The 19,570-nt window shown below is 38.7% G+C and overlaps 2 protein-coding genes across 2 annotated transcripts in view; both read left to right on the forward strand.

Annotated features, from left to right (window-relative positions):
- Positions 1-4,575: 4,575 nt before the first annotated feature.
- LOC144245945 (uncharacterized) lies at positions 4,576-15,730 on the forward strand. The gene is made up of 3 exons (XM_085583330.1): positions 4,576-5,307; positions 6,489-6,600; positions 9,766-15,730. Exons 1-2 carry the CDS (start codon positions 5,030-5,032, stop codon positions 6,511-6,513), a joined length of 303 nt encoding a protein of 100 aa, XP_085439456.1. The 5' UTR covers positions 4,576-5,029; the 3' UTR covers positions 6,514-6,600; positions 9,766-15,730.
- Positions 10,161-19,570, forward strand: part of LOC146768763 (pinopsin-like) — a 78,557-nt gene continuing 69,147 nt past the window's right edge. The window contains exon 1 of the mRNA XM_085583319.1: positions 10,161-10,512. Coding sequence (XP_085439445.1) covers positions 10,161-10,512 — 352 coding nt within the window. The remainder of the gene's footprint in view (positions 10,513-19,570) is intronic.

Below are 19,570 nucleotides of genomic sequence, written 5' to 3' on the forward strand. Positions count from 1 at the left end.
GCACAGGTTCCTTCAGCAGTGAAAACGTGGCATCATATATTTCAGGGTTTCATAGAACTTGCATGGCCCAGATGGTTGGTGCCCAAATCAATGTCTCACAAAAAGCTGCTACCAAGAACGCCCAGGAACAAGAGGAAGTATTCATAGAGTACAACTAAGTTTCCCACTCTAATAAAAACATTACTTTCCAGCTACCAGATAACCTCCATATTGTGAAACAAATTGAAGATTCTTGCCAATCTTTCAATACACGTGATTTCATCCTCCTCTGTGATGACCTCACAAAAGGATTTCTGCACCCTAATCTATTCTTCCATACGTCTACTCTTGGTGGGCTCTACACCTGCTTCCTTGCTTTTGCTGGAAACAGTCTGCCAGTTGAAGGAAACAAGTTTCACATCTGGTATGAAATGTATCTACTGTAAAAAAAAAAAATTCACCGTTGATTCAAAGGAACAGATAAGAAGTTGCTAAGAAAACGAAGATGTAGCACTGTGGCAAGAGCATATTCAGAAATACAAAACAGCTCAGAGCCCTGTCTTCTCCCTCTGGCTGGGCTGACATTTGTATGCATTGCTAGCTTGAACTGACAAATTGCTCAGTATTTTCCATTAACATTGCTGCTGGCTTGTGTTATAAGTAGGGAGAGAACAGATTTCAGCTGAGTGGTAGATAATGCTAGAAAGCAAACTGCCTCAGCTGTCTACCAAATTACTGACAAGCTCTGACTGGTACCCAGTTGTCTCAACCACCAGTGGAGGGTGGAATGGCCAGACAGAACAAAGCTAGAGAAAAGCAGTGCTTTGCCTTCCACATCTCAAGCGGTGGTTTCTGAACAAGAATCAGGAAACTCACAAGTTTTGTTCCCTTTCTATTGCGTAGGAGAAAAGCTTTCCTCAAAGAAAAATCAGGTCAGAAAATGATGCAGGGGTAAAGAGCTCTGGATTGGCGTCTTAGGCTTCTGCAGTCCCTTGGGCTTTGATGAGACGGGTGCAAAATTCCTCAAGGTGCGAGAGGGACTGACACAAGAATTTGGGAAGTAGACATGGTTGATGGAAAGAACTGTTGGGTTATAGTACGACTATAAAGAAACAGACACAGTAGTGGCTATTAAGGCAAAGTTTCTAGACAGAACTTCTAGCATCTCTTATTAGGCCAGATAATATACTTGGAAAAATAGATAAGCTTCATGCATACAGCTTCGAGCCTCTATTACAAATAATATCTTCTATTAGACTGCTTTTTGCAGACTCACACTTCTCTGGCTTTTAGAAAATAGTTGAATGGGATTTTTCAAGGATATCTCAATCACATTAGATACCTCTGTGTGGGTAACTGAACCTAAAAATTGCTTTTAGGTGAAGAAACTTGGCTTTGACTCACAAATTCTCCCTTAGTTTATATGAAATTAAAATTATCTTCTTCCACACTGTTCTGGAGGCATTTCAAAATCTTTTAATAGTGGTTTTAATATGATGTAACATGTTATTATCTTAATTCCAAAACAGGAATGATTGTATTTTTAATATATAATCCTAAATTTTAGTAGCTGCTTTCAGACTTGCCTTCATATGATTTCTGAAGAATAAGGAGATTATGAGCAATTTTAATCCTGGACTCACATCTAGTGTTCTCTTTCCAAATTCACAAACAGTGGAATCTGTGCCATCCAAAATATCTAAATGTGTAATCCGGGCCAGTGCATTTGTCATCTACTGTCATTCTTTACAAGCAATCAATGAGTTGATTTCTTAGGCATAGGTTGTGGGAAACTGTGATAAATCTGGGGATACTTTGGTTTTGCTTCATTGTTAAATGCCATCATAGTAAGGATTTTAAGAATTATTAGTGCTTACAGCTGTGGACAAGCAGAAGAGTTTCCTGTAGGAGTCCAGGACATCCCTCTGTCTGCCCTGGCTGTCTCAAGACCCTGGCAGGGATCTCAGAGACCCTGGCATGAAGTCAAAAACATCTGTGGCTTCAATTTTAGCCTGTGGAAAAAGCTGTCAATTTTGTATGAGGAATTAAAAGTCACAAGGGTTTTAGTAGTTTGATATTTGAACTAACACAGGGTGGAAAAGTAGAATTTTTGGATTTTTAGAATGGGGTTCAAGGGAGTACAAGATAGTGGAATTTGGGTGTGTCCTAGCCTTCTTTCCTTTCTTTTTGTCCTCCATGTCTTGGTGTGATGGTGACACTTTTCTATTGGTTCAAGGCAGAGATTCACAGTCTAACACAGATGATAGGAATTGGTAATAAATTATAAACAGACTATACGTAACTTTTGATATAAAAGGAAAACACCCCCCGAGAGGGCAGGGCAGAATGCTATGGCCTCCTTGCCAGCTAGAGCTTGGCAGGTCAGAGAAAGAATTTTATAGAAAAGGAGAAATAACCTTGAAAACGCAATCAGACACATTCCGAGCTTCTTCTTTGACTGTGTCGGGCTAGGGAACAAGGACTTTTATGATCTCAAGGCCACCCTGACCCTTCAGAACCCCAAGACATCAACAGTTTTCTTCCCTTTCCCTATGTTTTCCCCTTATTTTGTTACTGTCATGTAAAACAAAATGATTCCAATGTTTTCACGGTAGCTTCTTGGCAAAACCGTGGAATGCACCCCCACTCTTTAGTATCTTGAGTATGCACAGCATGTCACTGAGCCCAGGAACTGCCCTACATCACATATGGAGCTAATGAAACCATAATGGCTGTTTTTTTTTTTTTTTTTTTTTTTTTTTTGTAAAAGTAAGGAAAGAGTGAGGAAACTTTTTTTCTTTTTAGAACAGCATAACAGAGGTTATCCCTAGTGCAAAGCTGGACTAACTGGGTCTTTCTCCAAGAGCAAAGTTGGGGAGATTATAAATGAGGATACTAAAAGCAGTTCCCATAGGAACATAAGAAAGTAACATAACTCATACACGCTTTCAAATAACTGGACACAATCTCAACTTCCCACATGCTGTGCAGATGTAGGTGAATGCAACAGCAGATGTTCTCAGTACTGCTCCCCACTTGATGAATTTGCTGTCCCTTCTTCTGTATGATATTTGAGACTTCACTAAAACTCACAAGATTTATTTGAAAGCAAGAGGCAATCAGGAAATTCATGGGAGATGCTGAAATTCACTATTATTTTTTTTTAATTAAATCAAACCAGGAATTATGATCAAACACTCATGCTTGATTTCCAAAGCCCCACCAGGATGTCAGAGTTACAACCCACATAGACAGCACCCAGAGCATGGAAACTTTTCACTAATACACCCTGGTGATTAGTAATACTGCCAAACTGCTCTGAATCTGTGACACAAAAGGACATTCAATGAATATAAACTGCCTAATGATATTTTGGTATTGACAAGGGTTTGTGTTTTTTTTTTTTTGCTGCTACAATCCACTCTTTGAACTCTTCCAAGTTCATAGCAGGTAAGTTAATTTCAAATTACTTTTTTCAGTATTTTTAGTAAGCAGTTTTGTCTGAGTTTGCACCAGGTAATGAAGTTCAATTTAACAACACATATTTTCTTGATGTTGAAAAATTATTGTGAATATGTGCAACTAGTGACTGTGGTTGTTTTTGTAACTAGATGCCATAATAAAGAATTTCACAAGTAGACATTTTACAAGTGACATTTTAAAAAATGAACACTCTTAATTTTAATTTTAGTTAGGCATCTCTGAAGGAGGTACACTCCTGTTCTCTCTCTGAGTGTGACATTTAAACAATATTTTGGGCTTTTTATTTTTTATTTTTATTCTGGGAGAAATACTTTTTAGTTTACAGTAGAATTCTAATCAACAAAATTGTGATTCAGTGTGTTTTCTGAAAATGATGGTATTAAGTATTTTCCTGATTTATTTCTTCCAAAAATGCTTATTTTATATAATAAAATAGTTTTATTTAGGCTGAATTGTGGAACAAAATATTGTTATTAATACAGCTGATGAGGTCTGCTTAGGCTTCCACTGGGAAAAGATTTTATGAGTAAACTTCACAACACCTCTTTTTTTCTTTTTTTTGTTTTTCTTTTTTTTTTTTTTTTATGGACTATTTTTCTTTAGTGATAGGTACATTGGCAGATCTGTCTTGAAGCCAAGATGGTGAAAAAGCTGCAATTGTGAGCAGATAAGAGGTTAACTCTAGATGGATTTAACCTCTTATAATAGTACTATGATGATCACTTTACAGGCTTTAACTGTGATCTACAAATTTTAAAGACTTATTAGAAAATCGGCAAGAACCAGAGCTAAGAGATGTTCAACAAAGCAAAGTATACTCTAGTTTTTCTCTCTGTGGTTTTATCCAGCAATTCATTCCCCATGGGCACATTTTTTTCCTCTGTAGGAAGACCAGAGCAGTATGTCTCAAAGCCCAGTATAGTAGAAGGCAGTAGTGACAATACTACATAGCGTTTCAAGCCATATGCTATTTCTGAGATACGCAGACACATTTCTGAAAACATTGGTTTCAGCACACAGCAACCGCAGTGCTTGTTCAGTCTGTAAATGTTTAAAATGTAAAGATTTCTGGAAAACACAGATAAAGCAGATTACTGATAAATTATACACAAGATATGTCTGGTTTTGGTTTTGTCAAGTCAAAACCGCCAGATTTTGACACGTGTTTAAACTGCATTCCTGGTCTCTGCCGAGCAGGTGTTTATATCTGCTTGCTTAACAAAACCAGAAAAAGTGTTTGCCAGCAGTAAGCGTGAAAAGAGCGCCCAGCCCGAACTCGCTGTGCAGCCGTGCTGGCACCATCGAGGATGTCCTGAGGGAGCATCCCCGTGGCAGGAGGGGCAGCCGGGCTGGGTGCGGACTGCGAGCCGCTGGGTGCCGATTTCGGGGCGCTGGGTGCGGATCTCGGGGTGCGGATCTCGGGGCTCTGGGTGTGGATCTCGGGGCGCTGGGTGCGGATTTCGGGGCGCTGGGTGCCGATTTCGGGGCGCCCCGGCTGCGGCACCGCCCCGACGCGGGCGGAGCTTGCGGGGGCTGCGCTGGGAGCCGCGGGCGGGAGCGGGACGCGATGCGCCTCGCTCGTATTCCTTATCTTAGCAAAACCATCTGTCCACTCTGCCCCGCCCTCTCGAAGCTGGATGTCCCCGCAGCCCACCGGGGAGGGGAGAAGGAGAAGGATGTGAGCGGGCAGGACGAGCCCGCCGCCTCCATCCCGCGCAGCGTGAGCGACCACCGCCCGGGAGGGCAACCCGGGTACCGGGGCTCCTGGTGCCGCCGCTCGGGACGTGTTTGCCGCAGACTTGGGTGGCTGTTTTCCCTTTGGGTTGCTGTGGATGAAAGACACAGGTGGGTTTTTCTTCCACCCTCCCCTCCCCAAGAAGTGTAAAAAAAGTTTGTGAAGGAAGAATCCTAAGCGGAGGTTGGCTGGAGAGGTTTTTGCTTGGTGCAGTGTTTAGAGCCTGGCATCTGGGAGGTGCTTTCAGACCCCGCTGCCGCCGCCGTCCCGGCTGGGCTCTGGGACACTCCTGATGGCTTCAGCCCAGCTCAGGAATGTGTGTGCCTCATCTCGCAGCACAGACATTTCTGTGCATAAACTTCCTCTTTGTACGTAAGAGGGGTTGCCTTAACTTTCAGTATACTAAATGAAAGTAGCTTCTTTTTCAAAAGATTGGGTTTGCCACATTTAGATTTTCCCCTTGAATAAATAGTACACCATTCAAACGTGTGAACTTCATCGCACATGTTTTGTACTTATGTTGTTCTCATTTACATGTCTGTCTGTGTCGTGAACATGAACTGCTGAAAGTAAGTCTGCTGACCTGCATACAAGAGATTCTTCCACAAGCAGGAGATTTTGTGGGAGCTGGAGATACCCAAACTTCTGAACCATAAAATCTCCTCTCAGTCTTCTAGCTTAGTTCTAAAGACCTCTCTCTGGACATCTTAAAATATTGCAGTGTGGCTTGGAGCATGGAAAAGTAGTCCAGAACAGATGGAAATTCTGACTTCAAGTGTTGTGAAGTCCAATTGAGACCCCCGTCTTTCGGCTGTGTTTTAAAAGAATTGTTTCAGATGATACTTCTGATTTTGGATCTTTTCTGTTAAAAGCAATTCAGTTTCTCATCTGGAAGATGAGCTTAAATGTACGTCAATTTAACAATACACTATTGCTGTCATAATTCTGTTAGCAGGTCAAAAAAGTGATTCTTCCTTAATAAAATTTCATTTGGGATTGTCTTTGAAATGTTATGTAAGGGGGTTGGTTTGGATGCTTTTTGTTTGTTTGTTTCTTAATTTAACTTTTCATTAGAAATATGAGTTGTTAAATGAAGGAAAACAACTATTTTAAAATTTATTTTTATATGAAGTGAACGAGTTGATTTAGATTGTGTGGCTATGTAAATATAAGAGGGTTTTTTATAGCTCCTTTATATCCTAAGAGAACAATATAGATATGATGGAAAAGGGTAAGTTTTTTTTTTAGTAGTATGAAGTTTGATTTAATTTATTTTATGCATTTTCTTCAGATTTCAAATTTTTAAAGTGAATTAAGCATCATCTTTGGAATGTTGCACAATGTTGCATGAGAAGATGGTAAAGAAATCTCCCAGCTGGAAACCCGTGAAGCTAATGTGTTCAGTAAGTTATTTGGTAGTAAAGTGAGAAGGGAAATAAACCAACTTCACTGCTCAAACTAATGTGTGGTGTCAAGTGCGAAAAGAAGCCTCTCACTCTCTGGATTAAAGCCTGTGCTCCCAGAAGCTGAGCTAACATCTTCTGAAACCTCATTTTTTTCCAGCAGACTACTTCAGAGAAAATACAAGCAGTGATGGACATCTGTTTTTGCTGTATCTTTAGACTTTTACTGTCAGAACCAGTTAACAGATGCAGCATTTCATAGCTGGTGACGTTAAACAAACTTTTGGCCCATTTCACCTGGCCATATATTTTATATCACTTTGGGTATATTTTCCATTCCCTGTCAGCTCTGACAAATTCAAGGGGACAAGTTGGATGCTCATTTATTTGCCTTGGGTGGAATAGTAGGTTGTATTGCTTTGGAGTTTTAAAACATTTTTTGAGAAGTAGAATTGGCAATCCTTTAAGCTCCTGAGTTTGCTAGGAATTGGGAGGGTTCAAGCTGTCCTTCTAGGTCATGGAGCCCTGGGGAGTGCAGAGTAAGACATGGTTTATAGAGTTCCAGAGTAACCTCTATTAAACCAAACAATCTCTCTGGAGGAAAAAAAAAAAAGAAAAATCAAGTGAACCTTTGAGCACAAAAGCTCATCTACAAGTGTTTTTTCAACAATAATGTGTATTATTCAGTTAAATGCTAACATTGGGTAAACTTGGACCCATTCTTCAAGGGATTAATATGGGAGTTTAGAAGCTTTTTTTAAAATCTGAATGTAGTTTTTACCTCATCCACAACTGTAAAAACTTAGAACTTTATACATGAGCTCCTAAAAAAAAAACCTAATCCCACATAGCCCAGATCTTCAGATGTCTTCCTCTGCAGACCTCTGTCTCCTAAGTTCACCCAAAACTTTTTGAAGTTCATCTTTGTTCATCATGTTTGTAATCTTTTGATATCGAGTAATATAATTTTAAAATGTGCCTTACACTGAACTTTCAGGACCTGCATGTCTTCATGTGCATTAAGGTCTCATTTCCCAACACACCAGGGCAGAACTTGCCCAGCTAAAACTGTGTGACTAGTGGTCAGTGGAGAAATGATCTGGACACTGGGCTGGACCTTGGTGTCACACTGCTAAATTTTAGTCAGCTGAGTCCCATCTAGGGACTTTTGTAAGTCCCCGGATGCTTATAAAATGTCCTTTTATAAGCACTATAAATATGAACTCTTGGTATATTTTTAAGAATGCAGGATGGCTGTATAATAGACCTACAATTTATTATTCATGTTTTGAGCTAAATTTTTAATCATGGGATAATTTGTGTTGGAACAGACATCTAAAGGTCATCTAGTCCAACTGCCCTGATGTGATAGGCAAGGACATCATCAGCTCAGAGATGAAGACTCTGTTCAGAGCCCTGTCCAAACTCACCTTGAACACTACCAGGGATGAGAATCTAATACCTCCCTGGGCAACCTGTTCCAGTGTTTCAACCCCCCTTTGTTGCAAAAAACTTCTTCATTATTGACCCTAAATTGACCAGACTTTAATTTTAAATCCTTACCCCTTTGCTACAGGCTCTGATAAGAAGATTCTCCCCATTTTTCTGAAGTCCCCTTTAAGTACTGAAAAGTTGCAACACGGTCTCTCAAGAGCTTTCTCTACTCCAGGCTAAGCTACCCCAACTCTCTCAGCCTGTTCGCATAGGAGAAATGCTCAGAAGAGTATTTTTAAGATTTGGTTTTTGTTCTACTAAATTTTCACTCTGTTCTTTTAAACGCTATATACAATTTAGAGTATATTGATGGTGAGACTCGGTTAGTTTCCTTCTATAACCTGTAACCAGAATTGGGTAGGAGATTTTTTTTTTTTTCAAAATTGTAGGAAGAGGACTTAAAAAGTTCTTTCTCTTAGATATGCTACCTGGGAGCCTTTCCAACATAAATTACCATGCACCTCCTAAAGGGGGAGGAAAAAAATCAGAAAGCATCAGTGTTTCAGGTTCTCTATGACTAAACAGTAGAAGGTCTGTGAAGTGTACATAATTTACTCACCAGAAAAAAACCTTAAGACAGTCTGTATATGACTTTAAAATCACTGCAACATTTAGCACAGTGAGTTTGTGAAAGAAAAGAAATAGAAAATTTTGTTCTAAATTCTTACCATGACACAAAGATATAAAAGAAAAAAGCAAGCAACCTCTGAATCTTCAGTAAATTGAACTCTCAATTTTCCAGTTGCTAAATACATATTTTACAAGACAATTTCCAGAAAACAACAGTTAGGACTAATATAGGAGATGCTCCATTTTAATGTGTGTGCAATCATTCTAGAAGTACATGACACATGAAAGAGAAGTTTTCAATTTTTTTAGTCCAGCAAGTTATGCATAATCATGCATTTTGCACTGAGTGGAAACTCTTATATATGTACACATATACACACATCTCCACTTTTATGAAACACTGTGCAGAATTTGCTGGCAACCACAGAGAAGGTAGACTACGTAGTTATGAATCCACATTAAACACTATTGTTTCACAAAACACACAAGCAATGTATTCACTGCATGTGGATAAAATTTACACCTGTGATATGAGAGATGTGAGGCTTTGGGTGTTTGGCTGCTTTATAAATAATAAAGGAAGACATCTGTTCACTGGTAAATGTGGGAGGAGAGAGATTGTTATCACAGATCTGCAAACCTTTGTGTGCACATGAGAGCTTGAGGAACTGCATTTGATATTTTTCTTTCTGGGTAAAGAAATACCTTCTCCTCCTAAATTTGTCATTATTTTAATTAAGGTCAAGCCAAAAATCAAACTTCGTTTGGGGTAGATTGACTTAATGTGGAGGAAGACAGAGTTCTTCTGGGAAGCTGATGCAAAAGATATGTTTTCTCACATAAGGAACTTTACTAGGAAGGTGCAAACGACCTTCTGAATGCTAAACTGAGCTAGGGAAAAATTGCTTAAAACATCAAAAGAAATGTAGACAAACAGATGTTTCTTTTAAAAATCAGAGTAAAAACTGAAAAGAATTAGAGATATTTGTTACAGTTTAAAATAGGAGGAACTGTTAGTAAATTATGTACCTATTTTTTGTTTTTCGTGTGGAAAGAGCTGTAACAAATGGTTTTAACCATTTATTTTTTCTGTATTTTCAGAAAGACACTCATTGTCAGAGGAAAGGATAGGGCTGTCCATCTGCTCTGAAGGAGGAGATCATACTGAAACATCTTTTTAAGATACTTTCCATTCTGAACATCAAAAAAGGTCATCTAATATTATCCTAGGTTTAAACAAGAAAGATGAATTTGAGGCGATTGCTTACTTGGTTCTGTTGCCCTGGAGTTACTGCAGAGCAGACACCTGGAAAGGCACAGTGAAGGAAAGTAATTCTGTGCTGCAATATCGTGTTTCACACCTGTATAACCATCTAAGAGATATATCATCTAAACAAAGATCGCAAGGCTCCTGAGAGGATTTAATCTGTGATGGAATGACTTCTGGGAAACTGCCCTTTTGCAAAGGGCACCCTGATTTCTGCCCTCACTGATCCATGACAAAGACCGAAATGAACCACACTTGGATGTATAACCTGAGCTTTGGTGCACCTGCACATCCTGTTGAGCCAAGGGCTGGACTCTCACGAAGTGGGCACACAGTAGTGGCTGTTTTTCTCGGATTAATCTTGTTTTTTGGTTTCTTGAATAACTTGATTGTCCTCATCCTCTTCTGCAAGTTTAAAACCCTGCGTAACCCAGTCAACATGCTTCTCCTGAACATCAGTGTCAGTGACATGCTAGTGTGCATCTCGGGCACTACCCTCAGTTTTGCATCCAACATCCGTGGCAAATGGATCGGAGGGGATCATGCTTGTAGGTGGTATGGCTTTGTCAATTCCTGCTTTGGTAAGAGTTCAGTGATGATTCTTTACTATTCTTCTTTTTAACACTGGTGCATGAAGCACTGTGATTAGGGAGCTAAATGCTCTGCTGTGGTGAACAGAAGGATACTTTTATTGCCTTATTATGGTCAAGCACAAGTGACCTGCATCATTTAAAGCATTAAAAAAAAAAGACTTTATTAAAGAGTAGCATAGATCTAATAAATAATTCCTAACATATCTCATTCTTCAAAATTACTTATTTCTTAAGAGCTAAAAATGGAATCTAAAAAAAGGCAAGCCACTTGAGAGAGTTTGATTAAATGTATAAACGTATATAATAATTACATCTTTTTCAGGAAAATCTGTGCCATTACTGAACTGCAGGTCCCTCAGTGTGCTTTCTGTCATGAACAAAGCCTCCTGAAAGTAATATATTTACCATTTGTAATTATCTCTCAATCTATAATATGAATTCCTCATGTCCCAGATAGTGAGTTTTCATCATTAGATGATTTCTGTTCTGCAAAGCAAAACATTCATTTTAGACTTGCAGGCTTGCAGCTTCAGTAGAAAATTAAATTGCAGGAATAGATTTGTCAGAAGTGATGGGAAAAAGTATTCAATGTTGTTCTCCTCTCCAGACAAATTTTTTTTGCAACCATCCTTTGCACTGCTAGATGTAAGTCTTATAACTGGAGTTTTTAATTATTAAAAGAAGATAAAGGACATTGAACACTCAGAGGGCAGCCTTCATCCCTCCAAGGATGAAGCCTGTTGCTTGAAGATGCCAGTTGCATGACCAAGCAGTGACCCTTTTCTTCATTTATTCCTACATTCATAAAAAGATCCACTAAATCATGAACTGGCCTGTGGTGCACATCTAGATGTGATCCTTATCTAACCCAGACCAGGGAATTTGGCACAGCTCCCTCTTGCTCTAAATCCTTACTTTGGTGCCACCAGGCCAAGAGGACAGGACAAACACATTCCGGGCTCTTCTCCAGCCCTGGATTGAAGCACATCTTGTGCAGGCCCTTTGACCCAAGAAATGCTCTTGCATCTCTTGATGTAAAATTGGGTGGTGAATTCAAACACATGCTCTCTATCTGAATCACAAACTCTTTGCTACTTCCAGTGGTGTGGTCTCTAGTACCGGTCCCTTGCTCAAATGTGTGCTCCACTCATGACCATTAACTCATCCTGGCAACTTCCCCTGGGAAACTGCTTCTTTACCCAAAGTGAAGTCTCAGGAGTTAGTATTGCTGTGTAACATTAGGGCACTTACTTTGGCCATCCAAAAATACTCTTGACTTTATGGTCAACAGTACCTTGGCTTGTTTTGGTAGGTTGTTTTCAGTTTAGTCTGTGCTGAGACATGAGTGACGTCTTCCAGGTTTCGTTTCCATTTTTGAGTGGTTTATATATTCCAGTATTTTTGTAAGTAGTTTTCGCAGGCAGAAAGATGTCAGGACTGTTTTTTAACTCCATACTTTGAGCTTTCTTTTTATTATTTACCAGTGGGAGGGGGGAATTACATTTGAAGGGTTGTGGAAAAAGAGGTGGGTGTTCAAGGGCTTAGAAAAAAAGGTATGTTAAAGGTGCCCTTTTGAGCATGCTGGCTTCTTTCTGAATACATGTGAGTTACCATCCCACTGATTGTGGAATTAAACCTGCAAATGTGTAAGTTTCTCACAAGGTGTTATGTTATGGACTAATTCTTCAAAATCAGATCTATATGAATTGGATGCATGGCAGCAGTGGAGCTTTCTGTGCTATTGTGATACCTGTTTTCATGTGATAGTTTCTGCTATAATTCTTAAAACTGATTAGATCATCAAGGAACACACAAGCAAACAAAACAGCAAAACCCAGAATGCCAAAGCTGACCTCAGCTCTTCTGAGTGATGTTGGTGCTGTCAGTGGGGCGTCCTGGGAAGCTGAGGCAGCCTAAATGCAGGTAGTTATTAAACTGTGCATAGTTCATGTAAAAGTCTTGCAGCACTCATATGTATTCTTTCATTAGTGTGTATAAAGGACATAATGAAGAAGTTTGCTTGCAGAGTTATAATTAAAAAATGTTGATTAGGATGCAGCATAAGGAAAAGCAAGTAATACAAGGTTGCCTAATATTTATGTGTCTTTACAAACAAATTTTATCTGCTGATAAATATCATTATTAATTGTTTAGATATTCCTAAAAAAATCTCGTACATTTATTAGCTAAAAAATTAGCTTTCCCTCCTTGGTTCCTCATGTCTGATTTTGGCCCATCAAAGATAAGAGAAAGGGCCCTAATGCTCAAGATCCAGAATAGAGGTGTGTAACAGGGAAGGTAATTAAGATGAACTGAAGTTCAACATCAAGGTTGGTAAGAATAAATGCTTCAATATTCTTATCTGTTTGGGGTTATTTTTGTCATGGAGTAGATGATCCTACTAGGATAAGCAACAGTATAGGAACATACAGTTAATGATGTTCAGTGTTAATAATGTTAAGTGTTTATGGATATGGTTTTGGGGCAGTTACAGTGGTGCTGGGTTGCTGGTTGGACTAGACAATCTTGAAGATCTCTTACAATCTTGATGATCCTGTGGTGCTTTAAGTTCACTGGCCCCACTAGAATTGCACTTCCTTGTAATAAATGAAGGTATGCGCCTTTTTTTTTTCTAGCTTCAGTATTTTTCTAAATTGTGAAGAAACTTTAAGTGGGCAACTAATCTTCATGTTGGTGATTATTTCATGATGTGTAAGACACACCTAAGCCAAATTCAAACTATTCAAATATTTATAAATGCAGTTAATTCTTGCAAATCTTCTGAAAAGACCGTATTTTAAAGGTCATTTCCCCCCCTCCCACTTGTTTTATGATACAGTGAAAGCCTCCTTTGTGTTTTAAACCAAGTGGAGCATGAAGGTGTTATCCTTCAGGTCTGTGGCTTGGATGAAACCTGAGGGAATGAAAGCAGGAAGCTGAGATTTGTTTTAAATGTGAGCACAAGGTGAGAGATCACTTCCCCCTCCCTTAACTGTCTTACCTTTTTTTAAATCACATGCCTGGGAGGTGATCTGGAGAGCAGATCTGATGATCCTCCCAGCAGTACTGACAGTGCGATGTATGTTGATGTTGCTTGGTGGGAAATCGAGTAAGTTGTTTACAGGCAATCCATTGCATACCTCAGGCACTGAAAAACCATAACCCAAGAATGAGCACCAGGGGGTTGCCATGGGCACAGTGGAGAAAATTTTTGGACAAAGTATAGTTTTTGGTTTAATTACTTGCCGCTATTCCTATATCTGCTTAGTGATTTCAAATCAATCATGTGGAAAGCACAAGGTTTGGAAGCTAATGGGAAGTATAGATGCTGATCAATAAGCATGTAATGGGGATTTTAAGGAGAAAATTAATAATACTGTGAGATCTGCTATCGAAGTATGAGCTGTTGAGTCTTGATTTGGAGAAGCACCAGGAATGGAGCTAGAGGAGAAACAGCATGGTCTGTTCCCACAGTAAATTATTTTACCCTGGTGCTCATCCTTGATTGCAGCTCTGTTAAGTAGGTCACTGCAGTGGAAATTGCACATGTCACTGAGTTGGGAAAATGGATGGATTTTTAAAATTAGCTGCCATTACACACCACTTCATCACAGTTCAACAGTCTCATGGTTATACATTTAAGCAAACGTGGAAAGTAACACAGGGGAAGGATCTATTTTCACAGCTGAACTCTCAGTAAAATTTGCAGGCAAGGTGAAAAAAGGATATATAAATATATAATGAAATGACTAAGCATTAGATTTTAATTTAAGAAAAATGTATTATTTTTAAGGCACTCTCATAGAGACCACACACACACAGGAAGTGATATGCCATCCTAAGATTAGGTTTGTATTGCAGTTTTGACCATGTCACATGTAATCGCTAAACAGTGCCTTGTTAAACATTTCAAATCTCTGGACAGATGCAAACTTTCAAAAAAAAATTGTCTTTTCTCAAGATACTTGCACTAATGTAAACTTCCCAAACATGTAGGACAGGCAGAATTTGAGCTTCTGTAGTTCATTCTTAGAACCACTACTCTATGCCATGTCAAATCAGGATTAAATATTAAATAGATTGATACATATGAGAAAGACAAAGCTGTCTCTGGCTACAGAGATCCAACACTAGATTATAATGCTGGAAAAGTTCCAAGGCACATTACTAGCAGGGAAATTTTTGTGCCTGTTGAACAAGCTCTTGTTTTCAGCTGATTGTTTTTCTCTTTCTTAACCTTCATGATGGTTAAAGTACCTGGCAGCTTGCCCAAGAAATTGTTTCCAATATTTCATTGTAAAAAATTAATTCTGATTAGTCTTGTGTAAAAGAAAATCACTATTCTAAAGGAGCCAGAGATGCCTGTGTCATGCAAAAGCTGTGTGACTTGATGTCTGTGTCTTACCACACAGCATCCTGTCAGTCCGGGGTGCAGCAGAGGGCTACAGTCCTATTTGAACTAAAGTAAGGCATGCAGATGTGTCCTAATGTCCATTGATAACTCAAAGTCATACCTAAATGAGGACTTTAATCTTTTTAGAAACCAAACTGCTCATGATTTTGCTTTAAAGTTCAGCTGTCTCGTGACCTTAAACAAATAATTTTCTTCTTAGTATTTTACCTTGATTTTATATGCTGTCTCTTAGACTCACTGCATTAAACGAAGGTACTTACATTTAGAGTATAAACTTCCAGCATACTGGAAACTCTCTGCTTATGCGATGCAGTTGAGATCTCAGGTGTAATAAATTACTCTTCTGTGAAAAGATACAGTTTTTTCCACAAAAGGACATCATTTCACTTGGCTTGATCCTACAAGAGCTCATCTGATGTTTTCTGAGCTTTGATGCAGCAAGTACTCATCTCCCAGTGCAAAAACACTATTAGCAGTTCCTCACCTGTCCACTTATCATTGATTGCTCCTTTTCCAGTGGGCTTGGGATGGCATTAAAGGTGATACTTCTATAAATAAAGCTGGTAACAAACACAACTAATCAGTATTGCTTCGGAAAACATAGCTGCAACAGACCCTGAAAACATTCTGTTTGAAGTACATAGACTCTGTTATATCTGCAGTCATTGTGACCCATGCAAGCTTTCCTCAGTGGTTGGTCAGTATCGGAAATAATCCGCTGGTTCAAACAGAGGGGGGAAACCAGTGCCTGACTCATGGGAATAAGTCAAAAGTGTTTACAGTCCTTTTATCTATTTAAAAAAAAAAAAAAAAAAAAAAGGAGAAATGCTGTAATGACCTAGAGGGATTTAGGGATTTAGTTATTTTAACACAGTGTAACAATTGACAGCTTATTCTGAATTTTTCTATGTAATTTCCAGCACCTGATATGTATTAGATTTTATAGTAAGCAAAAATACAAAAGTAGTTATTAAGAAGATACATAATCCAAATTCCTCTTTTGTCATCTTCTCTTTAGAGAAATGGCAGTTAGCCTGCTATACTTTTTATTTAAATAACTAATCAATGAGGTAGTTGTATATTATTAAATACACTTCTCAGGACCATACTTGCATGAAAAAAAATGAAAGGCTCAACCCCTTAGAGACAGATAGGAATCTTCTGACTAAAACCAGAATTTTCCAATCCCCAAGGCTCTTCTATAATCAGTAGAAAACCAAATCTGTACTGCCAGCATGCAAACTGTTCAACACATCTGAGACATTCTTTTCAGGGTGATATGAGATGTGTCCTCCATGCACCCCTTTATCTCCATGGGCTATGAAAGGAGCCCAAGCTCAGGAGTATATACCTGCTCTGTACCTCTCTGAACTCATGAGATGACTCTCACAAATGGGGTGTTTATGACTTCTTTTTTCTTTCTTTTTTCTTACTTTTGCTTATAGTTCCCTCCCCACTTCAGTATCCTCTTCCAGGATGTTTCCAGGAATTTCTATTTCCTATAGGCATTAAACACTGTACAGAGTTGAAATCACCTATTCTTAGTTGTGCAAGAGTGAGCATTTTTAAGATGTCTGTGTTTTCATGAAGAGGTGTCCTAGTCCTCTTACCAATTTTACAATCCCAAATTCATCGTGTAGGAAAAATGCTGTTAGCTCTTTCTACAGGTAATTTGTAGAGCATGAGTACTGGACTTCTCCATTCAATTTACATGCTTAAAGTGGGGAGATAACTTGGGCAAACATTTTGGAAAACATGATAAAGAAGGAATCATGCCTTGAGAAAGAAAGTGAGAATGGAAGACCTAATGTCCTGCTTTGAATGTTATTCCTGAAATCAGAGACTTCACTCTGGTAGGCATTTTAACACTTTCTTGAGATAAGAGAAGGTTTTGCCTTGGTTACAGCAGAGTATCACCCAAGATGTGTGCTGGGCTGGAGATGAAGCACTGTGCAGCCCCTTGTTCAAGCCCTCCTCTCTTTTTCCTGTGGAATGGGGAGGAGAATCAAAGCAAAATATTTTGTTGAGATAAGAACTGTTTAATAATTGAAGATAAAGTAAAATGCAATAGTAATGGTAAAAAATAGCAATTATGGCAATATAAGAGGAGGAAAAATTGGTGCACAATGCAGTTTCTCACCTCTGCTGATCAATGTCAGACCGTTACCAGCTGCCTTTCTGGGTAACTCCTCTTAGCTTATATATTGGGCATCTTGTTCTATGATCTGGAATATTACTTTGGTTAGGTCACCTGCTCCAGCTATGCGCCCTCACAGATTCAGTCGTGTACTTCCTCACTGGCAGACCATGAGACAAGGAAAAAAAGAAATCTTTGACCTAGGATAAACATGATTTAGCAAAAATCCCCAAATTATCAGTGTGTTATCAACATCATTCTCATTCTAAATAGAAAACATAGTACAATGAGAGCTATTGAGAAGAAATTAACTCTACCCTAGCTGAAACAGGACTGTGTCATTCAATTTACCCATTTATAAGGTGTTACAGACTATAGCTGTTGATGCTAACAGTGTTAAGATCCTGTGGTATGCAGCAGGTGTCTGTATGAGCAGCCATGGTTGCTTCTCCTTTCCCTGGTCTGTGTAGCTCCAGGTGGACTCCATCTCCACACCAGAGTGCAATAGGACTGTGAAGTGTACCAGAACCCCCACACTTCCCTCCTCCACTCTCATCTTTCATCACTGCAGAAATTCAAGTAATGGTTCAAACAGGAGCTGGAGAGTGCTCTCCAAACATCCTCAGGTACCCTCAGTTTGTACCAGCAGCCACATGTAGACGGAAACATTTTTTTCCCTTAGCTGACATCCTTAATGTTTTCTGATATGTTCTGTTGTATGATCAAGAATCTAGAGTCCATTTTCCTAATGCTTGTACAAAAGAAAGCAGCAAAAACATGCAGAAATAATAACAGTGAAGGATGGACAACAGTTTGTGTGTGTCCCTGAAAAGAGAGACAGAAGAACAAAATAATTCTGTAAGGAAATTGATCACCCCTTTGGCATTTTTTTGTGTACAAATGTCAGCTGTCAATGCAAAAAAAGTGTTCTGCTCATGCTCAAGGTCTGTTTCTGTGCACGTGCAAGTGACTACAGATTTCTGCCAGTGTTTGATTCTTTCCAATTGGGCAGCCATGCCTGCAGCATATTCACATACTTTTGGTTCTGTGTTATAGCCACACATTGCAGAATGCTGGAGACTTTATGCAAAGAAATATAGAAACAACATCAGTTCACACGGATACCTCAAACAGAAGTTTAAAGGCAAAGACCATGTTGGATTGTTTTGCAGAATTATCCTGATGGTGAATTTAGTCTAAAAGGTCATGTCTCTAAGCCCTGATGAAGATGATGAAACAGCATTTCTGTCAGAGTTCAAGTTTAATCATTGATATTTGCAGGCCCTTCTCCCTAATCCTGGGTCATGACATTAACCCAAACAAGATTATGCCTGATACTGGCTTTCTTTTAATTTCAGAAAAGGCAGAAACCAGCTCTTTTGGTAGTCAGGTCACATACATGTGATAAAAATATGTCATTAAAACATAGTTGGTTTTTTTGGTCCCTCAGTGAGTATAACGAAATAAATAGAGGCCAGTAAATAAGCAATAGTCCGTCAAAAAACCCCGCATAAGAGAGCAATGGACTTTGCTTGTGAAGGGCTATTAAATCCTATTTTTTTAACTATATGTTTAAAAATCTTTTGGAGCTGTAAACACCATCCACATGCTGACAGATGTGAACAGAATTCAGTATTTTATGGAAAACTTTTGAGTTTCCTTTGTAGCCCCTGAAGTATGTCAGAGAGAGAGAATTATCTTTGGCTGTTCATATTCAAGTTATATATCTAATAACCATTTCTTAACTCAAGACATTAATTTTCTGTATCTTCTTCTTTTTAGGAAGCATTTAAGCAGAGTCTTCCAGTCCAGTAAGCATATCAAATTTACAATCTTTTCAATGATAAAAAGGCTACAGAACCATTTGCATAGTTTCAAATAATGACACAATAATAAGTGATAACTATAAATTCTTCATTTCCCCTCATCTGTGGCAAATTCTTCATACTTAAAAGCAATTATTAGGGTTTGTATTCTTTTTCCTTTTTCTTGGGGCTTTTTTATGTTAATGTTTCTGCTATGTTTCTAATTTTAAAAGTGTATTAAGTGAGAAAATAATTTTGTTAAATTAGTGTGCTGACAGTAAAAAACAAAAGTGTATTTGAAAGCTGAAACTATTCTGTTTACATTTGAGATTTTCTACATATCATCACTAGCTGAGAAACTGCTTCTGAAACTGAAAATTCAGTAATGTCAATAAACTACAGCCTCTGCTGAGTCCCAGACCACTTAATTGCTTCTGTGGATTTCTCAGCTAACATGATTCACTTCTTAAATAATCCAAATGCCTCCCACTACTAAGAGATTTATGGATTTGGTTTTGTTATGAGTTGTTTGGGTTTTTTTAAAAACTTACTCAAAATTACCACTGTCTGCTACAGACTTTCCCGTAATTGATACAGGCAGGAGGAATATTTGGAATCTGCAGACAGTAAATGTAAAGAGTACCACTGTGAGTAGGCATTTCACCCCCATGACATGCCCCCATCCCATTT

The sequence above is a fragment of the Lonchura striata genome, chromosome 1 (assembly GCF_050655825.1).
Source record: "Lonchura striata isolate lonStrDom1 chromosome 1, ASM5065582v1, whole genome shotgun sequence".
NCBI classification, from domain to species: Eukaryota; Metazoa; Chordata; class Aves; order Passeriformes; family Estrildidae; genus Lonchura; species Lonchura striata.

Excerpts from the sequence above, each read along its gene's own strand:
- LOC144245945 (XM_085583330.1), top strand. The coding sequence starts at position 5,030 with ATGCGCCTCGCTCGTATTCCTTATCTTAGCAAAACCATCTGTCCACTC. Across the intron at positions 5,308-6,488 it reads GCTGTGGATGAAAGACACAG|ATTTCAAATTTTTAAAGTGA; the intron begins GTGGGTTTTTCT and ends CATTTTCTTCAG.